The sequence below is a fragment of the Natator depressus genome, chromosome 9 (assembly GCF_965152275.1).
Source record: "Natator depressus isolate rNatDep1 chromosome 9, rNatDep2.hap1, whole genome shotgun sequence".
In the NCBI taxonomy this organism is placed as follows: domain Eukaryota; kingdom Metazoa; phylum Chordata; order Testudines; family Cheloniidae; genus Natator; species Natator depressus.
In genome coordinates, this window is record NC_134242.1 from 2,864,809 (window position 1) to 2,876,348 (window position 11,540).

Sequence of the window (11,540 nt, forward strand, 5' to 3'; positions counted from 1 at the left end):
CCGCTGCGGCCCCCCCTTTTACACGGAAGTTATCCAACACACTGTAGATTGTTCCTACAGAAACACCCAGCCATAGGGCTGCTAAAACTCTCCGTCCCTTCACACTCCATGGCTCCTTGCAGACGCTGATCCAGGCTTGGATGTGCAATGGCCCATATCTGTGCACGCTGGCCCATATCTGAGCACTTTTAAAGCACGTCCACTGCAAGCTCTCTGGACAGCACAGGGGTTTGGTTTACAATCAGCCAGAGAGCCTTCCATTTTAGGAGATTAGATCTACATATTCTTGCTCTCCCTATATTATTGCTCTCTCTGTATATTTCTCTCTCTCACTAAACTGACTGTAATAACAGAGAACATTGATGATCTCCCAGTGATGCCTGGTTTAAGTGATTAGTGATTAATTCCTTCCATTGCTTTGTGTTCTCTCTCTCTCTCTCCCTGCAGGATATTTTCACACCAGAGTGCAAATTTAAGGAATCGGTCTTTGAAAACTACTACGTTATTTATTCTTCCACACTGTACCGGCAGCAGGAGTCTGGACGAGCCTGGTTCCTGGGGCTCAATAAAGAAGGTCAAATTATGAAGGGGAACCGGGTGAAAAAAACCAAACCCTCGTCACATTTTGTACCCAAACCCATTGAAGGTATGGACAGTTCCCACTCCCTCTCCCCTGGGGCAGATGTGAGCCCCCAGGGGATAATGGGTAGAAGGGAGGTAGACTGTACTATGGTTCAGCAGAGTGGAATGGGGACTATACCCTACAGCAGGGACAGTGGTGTAAGAGCTTCAGATTTGAAACACGCTGCACCATCGATATCGGAGCCTGGCTGGCTGCCTTTGCTGTGAGCTCCGCGGCGCGTCCCAAACCGTGAGCCGGCAGGTTGGGTTACTAGAGAACGAGCTGTAAAACCCAACCAAACGGGGGTACGGGCTGAGTAAAGAGCGTAGTACAGGGATGGTCAAGCCTTTTACCTAGGTCATAAGTTCAAATACAACCTTTGTCTGAAACGGCCACAATGTGTTGCCATCTCTGATAGCTCCTTGGAAGCCTTTGTCAAGAGTCTGGGGGAATCTCAGTCCAATTCCGAGTCACCAGCTGTCCACCTTGCAGAATGTGTCTCTGGCGAGAGAGCCGGGACATAGACAATGAACTACCCACCCTCCCCTGGAGGCTGTCCTGACACCCCAGGGCAAGGCATGTGATCAGGCCAGCACATGGGCAGCTCGCCTTGATGCACCCATCCTGTGGTCCCCAGGGTTATTCACCCTAGTGCCCTTCACAGGCACTAACTTTACAGATTGGAAACAAACCCAGAAGTTTCCTCCTGGTGACGAAAAGTGAATGGTCTTGTTCCCAACAGGAATTCCTCAAGGAGGAGGGAGGGGCCTAGGTCTGTATTGTCAGTGTCAGAAATATTTACCTAAGACAGGACATTTCAGTGGGCCAGCATTGCTCTCTCCAGCTTCTCCAAGTCCTCCGCAGCTCCCAGGGCTCGTCTACACACCCAGAGTTACACCGGCCTCCCTAAAAGTGGGGTTTTAACCTGGTCTCATTCAGCCAGTGCACAAGGCTGTTTGGGTGCTCTTATTTTGGTTTAAAGCATGCTTATTTCAGTTTAGCTGAACTCTGTTAGCAATGGGTTATAGTTGAACCACAAAAAGCTGACATGAGAGTGTCCACGCAGGGTTTTCACTGATAGCTGATGCAAACTTGTGTGCAGACAAACCCCTGACAAACGCTGATACTCTGCTCAGCATGAGTGGCTGAAATCCAGAACCAAACTTCTTTTCAGGGCAAAAGGAAAGGGAGGAAAGAAAATAAGAGAGAGAGAGAGATGCTGAGGGCTGGTCAACACAGAATTCCACCAGTGTAACTAAAAATGCAATTTTTACCCTGATTTAGTTAGGCCAGTGGCACTGTGTGTGTGGACACGTACGTTGGCTTAAACCTGGCTTACAGCAATTTAGCTTGTGCTGGTAAATTTACTTGCACGAGCTGAACTGACAGAACCAGCTTTACCCTTCTAGGAGACTGCACACACCGCTGCGCCAATCTAACTAAATTGGTATAAGTTACACCAGTGTAGCCTGCATGCAGGCAGCCCGAGGCACTGCTGTGGTGTTTGCCTAGGATGGATGGCTTTAATTAGGAAGTGTTTTCTCTCTTGCTAACAAAAGTAGCAGAACAGAGCCCAGGCGCTGACTCTGGAGCTGTCAGGGGCTCAGAGCGAGGGCTGAAATGGCTTCAGACCTGCAGCTTTTCTGTGCTGCTCCCAGAGTGCGTTGTCCTTTGCTCGGAGGAGAAGACTGGGCTCCCTGAAGAGTGGAGATGAATGGCATGAGAATGGCAGGAAATCCCTTCGGGCAGGTGGCTGAGACAGATGAATTCCATACGACTTGTGAACTCCCCTGCAGACCCCTTCCCCCACAGCTACATCGTCAAGGTCATTAGTAGCAGAAAACCATGCAGAACCTAGGCCTGAGTCTCTGTGGCTGCCAGGCACTGGCTCTGAGTTGAGGATGCCCAGTTGTGGGACTCCCTCCCTGGAGCCCGCAATGGTCACCATTGGAGTATGCAGCCAGCCTGTTTATCTCACCTGGCCTCCCTCTGACCATTTCCCCTGCCACTTTCTTGTCTGTCTCCTCCTCACCCCCTGTCCCCAGCTTCGCTGGGGTGGGACCCATTTGGGAGTGGAGTGGTTTCCCCAACAGCAGCTGGGTTTGCCCTTGTGGCAGATATTTCGGTGCTGCCTGGCTGTGTGCGGTGAGGGGGTGTACCGTTTGCTGCTATGTATTTGGGTTTTCGTGCGGGGCCCAGTCGGTGCACGGTGGACGGATGTCACTGGGACCCTGCTCCCTGCGAGCCACACGGCTGGGAGGCAGAGAGGCCTGACTCAGGGCTGCATTCTCCTGACAGTAGATGCTGCTGATGCTGCTTCAGTTTCCAAAACCCCAGCGCAGCCCTGGCGTTCCTTTCCCTCGCCTGCATCCCTCTGCCCACGGGCGTGTCAGTCATCGCTGCAATCCAGAGCGAGCAGGGAACCCGGCAGCCACAGTCAGGAGTCCTCCACCCCTTCCCTCCCCCAGCTGCATCCAAGAGCTGGCTGCAGCCCAAGCAAAGGCACGTGCAGCCTGCCAAAGCCTTCCGCTGTCTGGGGCCGCGGCTCGAGCAGGGCTCTCTTCCCAAGCCGAAGGTGAGTGGTGGGTGGCAGAGGTGGTGGAGTGAAGTTGGCTCCGTTCCACGTGACTCGGCTCTGCCCCATCCACCAGGCTCTGCGAGCAGGGCTAAGGCGAAAGACAAGCCAGGGTGAGAGTGTTGACGCCAGCAGCCACCCCCACCATGAGTCTGAGACGGGCACGGAATATTTCACGGGACCGTCCCGGCCAGGGTGAAGGTCCTGGATGGCCCTCTCGGGCCTGGAGGATGGAAAGAGGTGACCTGTATAGGACCTTTCCCCCCAAGGCTGCGTGTGTGACGGTTTACCTCTCCTCCTATGTGTTTGTAGCTCAGCCAGCCCGAGAGCACCCCGATCCTTTGTGTGCGACCGTAATAGGGTGGCTACTGTCTGAGCACCCCGGTGGCCAGGGGTACCTCTCCAGAACACTGCCTCTCTTTTCCTTCTTCAAAACTCCACGCAGTCCTGCTCATCCAATCGCAGCCCTGCTTGGGGTCCAGTTCCTTTGTTAACACAAAGTTCAAAAAAACAAATCTTAACCCCTGCCTGATGGTGGGCACAGCCCCTGCCCCCCCCCCCCGGAGGTGTGTCCCTTTCTGTTGTCGGGGCAGCAGGAGGAAACACAAGGCCAAGGCTGGTCTTTTTGCCTTCTCCCAAAGCCCCAGCCCCCTTCGCCGGGTACCACTGTAGGAGACCCTTCCTCCCAGCCACTTCTCTTCTGCAGTTCCCTTTCTACCTGTGCCTCTTAGGTCTGACCTCCCTCTGACCCTTTTTAGCTCAGGTGCAGCCCCAGCCCCCTTAAAATGCCCCTACCGCAGGGCAAGGCTATTATCCCTATTCTGCAGAGGGGGAACTGAGGAACAGAGAGATTAAGATACACACCCAAGTTCACACAGGAAGTCTGTGGCAGAGCTGGGAATGGAAGCCAGGTCTTCCAAAACCAAGGCTAGTGCCTTAACCACTGAACAAGCCTTCCTCTTCCTTTGGGAATGTGACCCCCATGAAGGCCCTGAGAGTTAGTGCTGGGAGGTGTGTCTGTTGAGGAGGATTTTTGCCTGCTGGAGAAGAGAGGCTTCACAAACTGCATCTACAGAAATCACATCACCCACCACTGAATGGCAGCCACCTCTGAGGTGAAACTTGGCAGCAGTTTACCAGTGTGCACAAAACTACACAGCAGCTTAGTTAAAACAAGAACTGCAGAAACACCAAAACCAGGCCTCCGTGCTCTAATAGCGACCAGCCGAGGGAAATGTGTTCATTTACTTCAGCTGGTGAAACTGTTGCTTCTGGATTCAGAATCCAGTGCAAGTGCCAACAAGACAGAAGGCTAACAAATGCAAAACACCTCAAAAATATCTTAAAATGGCTTTTCTATACAGAAAAAGCAAGTTTTAAGGCCTGGTGACTCTACAAAAATGCTTTCAAGTCCAACAACCTGAAGGGTATTTGGGGATCCTTAGTTAATGTATGGCAAGATGCCAGTGTGGGATACAAACACACACGCTGCACACCTCTTTTGATATTCTAATTTTTGGTTGCTGTGGCCTGAACTCAAGGAGCCATTAAAACGTGAGCTTGCGGCCTGAGCCAGGCCAGTTGTCATGTGTGGAATCACGGCTTGGGCCCTGTGCAACCTTTTAAAGCCATTTCAATCTGAGTGTCTATAGCCGCAGGGACTGAACCTATCCTCTGCCCCGCTGCCAAGCCAGTGGGAGTCTTTCCATTCACTGCCATTGGCTTTGGATCAGGCCCTTACAGTGGGAATATTTGGCTGTTTATATCAACTCTACCCTTTGTAGGGATATTTCCTGCTTCACTCTCCAAAGTACCCGCATTTCCCCTTTCCTAGCACTTGACCCTGGAACCAGCGTGCAGCCCAAGGGGAAGGTGGTATCTTCCTTCACTCACCTGAGAGGCCCCAGGCCTGCTTTTGCAGCTTGGCATTGCAGTTAAGCACCATGGCTTGATCCAGACCTCCTCTGTGGTGGAGAATGGTCAGTGGGTCGCCTGATCCTACCACCTCCCTGCCTGCCCCCATAGCTTCCTGGCAGGCTGGGGTGCAAGGGGCATCGTACAGAGGCCCCTGAGTCTTCCCTAACTCTTTCCCCATAGTGGAACTACCCCAGTTCTGCTAAATCAGAGCCCTCGGTCGCCACGGTGAAGTGGAAAAGGGGAATTTCACTCCCAGGTGTTGTCTGCACTAGGAAGATGTAGCGTGTTCAGCCCCAGTAAACACAGATCATTGTCTTTGCGTCTAGTCGGCGCTGAGCAGCATTTTGGGGGGCATGGATCAACAGTCATGTCACACTGCCCGTCACTACCCGGCCCAGGCCGGGGAAGCTAAGGATCCAACCAGCAGACCAAATTCGGTGACAAATCCTGGTCGCATGCCACCTGAGGCACATTGCACATATGCCAAGAAGAAGCAGCATTTAAAACCCTGTTCATTACCCTTTGCTAGACACAGCTTGTTTTCTTGTATCATCAGGGCCCTAGAATTGCAGGATTTTGCACAGAGTCTCTCCCACGCTTGCTTCGCTGGGCCTGCACTGAAACCCTCGCGCTAGATCCCGAAGGAAGAAAAGGGATCACTTTCAGCTTGCGTTTCCTTGGCGTTTGGGAATAAAAGTGCGGAGTCACCCTCGGACACGCTGTGGTTCCATCTGGCGGCATCCTGCGTGTTCAGCTGCCAGGCAGCAACTAGCTCCACCGTCTGCAACTCACATCAGCTGGGATTTCCTTCCAGCCTTTCTTGCATTAATTAAGGCAGAAAACCAAGGTGCATAATGACCTGACTCCCTTCCCACATCTGGTGTTAAGTCAATTAAATCTCTTCAGTGGAGCCTTGACTAATACAAGTGACCCTCCTTCCAAGTCTCGGGGGTGACGCTCCCGGGCCAAGTTCTGCATGTGGAGTGGTGATGCTATGGGTGGGGGAGAGCCAGGACTGGGGCAGAGCCAGGGGACCTGTACTGTTCCCTCCCCAGCTGTGCCGCACCCACCAGAGTCGGGACGTGGAGTTTGGTGCATCTACACGGTGCTGATCATCCTCAGCTCACATTGGCATGAGGGGGAAGATGTTCAGGATCAGGCTCCCAAGGGGTGTGTGCTGCTCCGAGCTCCAACAGCCAATGCTGCACAATGAAATGGGGATGTGGGCTTATATGGCAGAAGGGGGAGGGACAGGGAAGTGGGAATGGTTGGGGACTTTCTCCGGTCGGTCATTATAGAGTTAAGTTATTTCTGCCATTATTCTCTCTCTATGCATCGTTATCCACTTTCCAGGCAGGAGATCGATGCCGTGGGATAAATCGATTCTTGCACTCTCTCTCTTTGATCATTAATTCCTTCCCCATCTTTGGCTACGTCTGATACCGTGCATCAGCTGGATGGCTCCAAACAGCGAACCGCGCTCCCGTGGAAGGCAGACATGCCCATGCAGGCCTGGGCCGTGCTCTCAGCACCACCAGCTTTCTCCCACCACACTGGGAGCGCCACCTCCTGTCGTGGAGCGACACCTGCTTTCCAGCGGTGCGAGAAAGGGGAGTCTCAGGCCCCCAGCATTAGCCCCCTTGATCTGAGATCCGGTGAACCAAACTTCTGGGTTCCCGGAACCTCCGTCGCGTGCCCCTTCAGAACTGTGGGCTGTGTGCAGGCTTCCTTGCTTATCAGGAGGCGCTGGGAGGCATAATTAGCCCATAACAGCGTGTTATTTACGTAGGATTGTTGTTCTTGCTTCTGTCCCCGGAGACGCCATTTTCCCCACAGCTTTGGGTGCCTCGCTAGCACGCCAGCAAAGCGAGGTGCCGTGTGGTGGGGTTGTTCTGTAACCAGTCCCCTTCACTTGTGCATACAAGGTGCTCCGGGTAGGGAGGGAAACTCCCGTGTAGGTATGTGGTGCACAAGAGAACATTACTTGTGTCTCACGTTTGACAAGACTGAACCAGTTTGCACTATGGATAGCCTGCTTTGCCTGATAGCTGGCTGACTCATTGAACCATGCTGTCAGGCTAAAACGTGTCCCTGGGGTTAACCCAGCCAGCCTGAGTAAATGGGATCCAAAGCTAGTAGAGATGGGAATTGTGAGGGACTGCAGGACGTGTGAGAGGCTAATTTTGCCATCCAGTCCTCCACCATTTCACACTCACACGACTGCCAAAGCTGTGGAACTAGCCCACAGGTCAAACGTTGATTCTTCAGTGCCTAGCCCATGTGGGCGCCCAGCGCTATTGGGGCACAAGGGGAGTGCTTGGAGCAGAGGCAAATGACGATGCGATGTGCAAGGCAAAAGAGAAGCAGCAGAGACGGGCTAGTGGGCAGTAATGGTGATGACGCTGACGTGCACAGTTTGTGTCCGTCACAAAAAGTGCCATCTAGTGGCTGGCAGGGCAGAATTCCTGGATTTTATGCCTAGTTCTGGCACGGACTCAATGCGCAAACTTGGGTAAGTTCCTTATTCTCTTTGCTTTATTGATAATTTTACCTACCTCAAAGGGGCGTTGTGAGGCTTAGTTATGGTGTGTATTTAAAGTGCTTGGAGGGAAAGTGCTGTATGGTCAAAATAGTATTTTTCATTGGTCTTGTTTGCAATGCAACATCAATTACATTAGTGCGCACTTGACTGCACTTCATCTCTGCCCTGGATTGTTATGCATCACTATAAATGTTCATCTAGATGGGAGTGAAAGGCAAAGTAACAGTGCCATTTCAATCTAGCCCTAAGTGGCAGGAGTTATTCCTAAATCAGGGAAAGGCTATAAACATAAGGACTGAATTCATCTTTCTATAGATGAAGAATGGTTTCATTTATTCAGCTATTTTGGAATGGAATTAGTTTGTTTTATGTTGTGTTTATGTTCTTGATGATGAGCCAGAACCGAAGCGTTGCAGGCTCGCTTCTCCCCTGCTTTACACTGTCTGCAGTCGTTTCCACGGCAATTCTCTGGCAACTCGGGATGGACAGACTGCACGCCTGCTTTACACAGGCAAAGGTGTAAGGCTGGCAGGATCAGGCCTAACATCCCCAGAATGATGGGGGGGGGAAGATTTGCAAGCTGACCCCATCTCTCATTCTCATCCCCAGCATATTGGGCCTTGAAACATCGCTGTTTTGATGACTGTTAGAGCTATGCCGTGTTTGCGATTGTTGAAGATTGGCCTCATGGGGCTAACTCCTGAGACCCTTGTTCAGCAATGACTCTGTGTTTGTTTCTGCCTTTCTCAGGGCTAGATCATGCCATACACATCCTTAGAAAGAGGCAGCATGTAGGCGCATCACCCCAGGCAGAGTGTGGGCTGGTGCTGTGTCTCAGAGAGGGACAATTTCTCCTTGGTCTCTCCAGCTGCACTGCAGGGAGGAGTAATAGGACACCTTTTTATAGGAAGCCATAAACTCCCCTTCCTGCATGGCCAGCCCCCTCTGCTGACTGCCACATGTGGGGAAGGAGCGGCACAAAGCCATGGCTCTGTCCACGCCCCACCAGGTTGCTCTCAGGGGAATGACAGAACAAGGAGCAATAGTCTCAAGTTGCAGTGGGGGAGATTTAGGTTGGATATTAGGAAAAACTTTTTCACTAGGAGGGTGGTGAAACATTGGAATGCGTTACCTGGGGGGGGGGGGGGGGAAGAATCTCCTTCCTCAGAGGTTTTTAAGGCCTGGCTTGACAAAGCCCTGGCTGGGATGATTTAGTGGGGATTGGTCCTGCTTTGAGCAGGGAGGGTTGGACTAGATGACCTCCTGAGGTCTCTTCCAACCCTGAGATTCTATGATTCTGTGATTCTGATGGGGGAAGTGTTTCTCTCAGACTTGTGATGCCCACACCTCCTACATGGCCACACAAGGGAGGGGATCCTTTCTCCTTCCTACTTTGCCGCACAGCCACTTAAGGGCATGGCATATTCTGGTCTGCAGTGAGTTAAATAGCAGAGATGCTGACTGAACTGCTCTGTTCATGGCTGGAGGGGGTTTCAGCTGGAAGCACAATATCCAGATCCGGAGGTTGAACTCCCTCCAAGGTGGGCCCGGATGCAAATGTTTGTTGTTTTGGGGGGTCTCATTGTTTCTTGTCAGAGATTAAGGACTGGGGAATGGGCTAACTCGTTGATCTTCTGCTAGCTAATATTGGCATTGTGAGTTAATGTGCACTGTTGTGAATCGGGATGTTCATTTTATATGTGTATATATTTGTATGTCATAAAAAACATGGAGTCTAGAGAGCCTTATCTGTGAGAGACCCGAAACCCTTCACTTGTATTTGTGCCTCTTGGAGGGCGTAGACTTCAAAGGGTCTGACTGCCAGCACAGACAGAGAACCGTGAATAATAAAGGAATATATTACTGGGATATTACGGTTTTTCTGCATGTGTGTGGCGGGAAAGGGGGTGGGGGACGAGGAGGCTAGGTTCGGGAATACATAAGCAAATGCAAACAGTCAAAGAACTCTGTCTCTGGGATAGTGTGAAAGCTAATTGTTGCCCTTTCTGTTTGCAGTGTGCATGTACAGAGAGCCATCGCTGCATGAAATTGGAGAAAAACAAGGACGCTCAAGAAAAAGTTCAGGGACACCAACCATGAATGGAGGCAAAGTTGTTAACCAGGACTCAACATAACTGACACACCCCTCTCCCTCTCTTCCAGTTCTTCCCTTCCCACTCACCTACCCACCCCACCCGGCGAAACCACACCGAGACGACAATAAACTGAGCAAGGCAGGACCTACCAGTAGTGGCTAGGGTTCTGAACTCAAAAATCTTTCTTTGTGTAGGACGAGGAAATCGACTCCCAAATCTTGCCTGTTGCAACGTTTCAAAAAAAAAAAAAAAAAAAAGAAGAAGAAGAAAAAATGTTTTAAATCAGGACTCCATTAACATTTTAAAAGCAAACTGTTTGCTCTTTGATCAAAAGGAAAAATCTCTTCTCTGCTTAGTAATAATAAATAATTATTAACTAATACATAATAATAATAATAATTAATAAAGATGTTACCTTTAAAAATAAAAAAAGCTTTTGGAGAATTGAACTTAGCACATGACATGCTGAAAACAAGCCAGGCTCTAAAAACTGACTTCTCTGTGCTTTTGTGTTATTCTTTGCTCTCACACACAAACCCGCATCATTCCAGTCCTTTTCCCAAGCGGCTGGACCCGGTTTCCACAGGGCAGAAAAGGTAGGGATGGATTATGATTCTGTGTCCTCTAGTATCAGTAAAGTATGGCCCAGCCGAATTGGGATTCTGACAGTCACAAGCAATGAACGAGTGATTGTGCAATTGGCTTTCCCAGTCCCAGTAGCGCAGCACGTAGTTATTTGTTGTTGCTACTGGTATTTGAGCAAGTTTGAAGATGGCGAGAGAGCTTTATGCCTTCCTCCGCCATACCAACATTTTTTACGATTATTAGGTGCCAGAGCAGGTTCAGAACTAGGTGTTCCGGTCGCACAAGGGGAAATGGTTAAGTTTATTAGGGGTGAGAACATCGAATAATAAATGCGGGGTAATCAAAAGAGAGGAAATAAAGCTACAGCGATACCTGCTGTTGAGTAGAAAGGAGGAAGAGCTCAGTAGAGGAGGGGTGTATGTGCACATGGGCGAGAGAAAGAGGTGTCTGAGGAGTGGGGCAGAGAATGGGGAAGGTGGGGAGAGAGAGAGCGGATGCTAGAACATTTTCCTTACCAATTCGCTGACCTCTCAGCAACCACTCTTATGCTCCCTGTATTTTTCATTCAGACCATGTTCAAGTCCCAAGCCGATGGTCCCCCTGTGAGGCCCTGGAAATCTCCACAGAGCTGCATTAGCAATCGGGGGCCCAACACAATCCCTGGAAGTTGGGTCTCCCCTGGATTCTCATTGCCTGAGCAGTAAGTTGCAAGAGGCCCGTCCCAGCTCCCTGGCAGATTGGAAAGGGGGCTGAGCGTAGCAGATTGGAAGGGGCAGCGTGGCACACACCTACCAACTCAAGCCAACTTTCTGATTGCAGAAAACTGAACACCCTTGCCCCACCCCCTCAACCCTGCTCACTCCATGCCCCTCCCTCCCTTGATCACTCTCCCCCACCCTCGCTCACTTTCACTGGGCTCATGGAGGGGGTTGGGGGGCAGGGGTGAGGGTGAGGGCTCCAGCTGGGGGTGTGGGCTCCAGGGTGGGGCCAGAAATGCGGGGTTCAGCATGTGGGAGGGGATTCCGGGCTGGGGCAGGGGGATGCGGTGCGGGGGGTTGAGGGCTCCAGCTGGGGGTGTGGGCTCTGGGGTGGGGCCAGGGGATGAGGGGTTTAGAGGGTGGGAAGGTGCTCAGGGCTGGGGTTGGGGTGTGGGAGGGGGGTTACCTAAGGTGGCTCCTGGAAGCAGCCGGCACGTCCCTGTGG

The 11,540-nt window shown here is 51.4% G+C and overlaps 1 protein-coding gene across 3 annotated transcripts in view; it reads left to right on the forward strand.

Annotated features, from left to right (window-relative positions):
* FGF12 (fibroblast growth factor 12) overlaps positions 1–10,015 on the forward strand; it is a 271,894-nt gene extending 261,879 nt beyond the window's left edge. For all 3 annotated transcript variants that reach the window (XM_074963335.1, XM_074963334.1, XM_074963333.1), the window contains exons 4-5: positions 448–646; positions 9,673–10,015. In XM_074963335.1, the coding sequence (XP_074819436.1) occupies positions 448–646; positions 9,673–9,791 (318 nt within the window). In that variant the 3' untranslated portion in view covers positions 9,792–10,015. The remainder of the gene's footprint in view (positions 1–447; positions 647–9,672) is intronic.
* Positions 10,016–11,540: the final 1,525 nt, after the last annotated feature.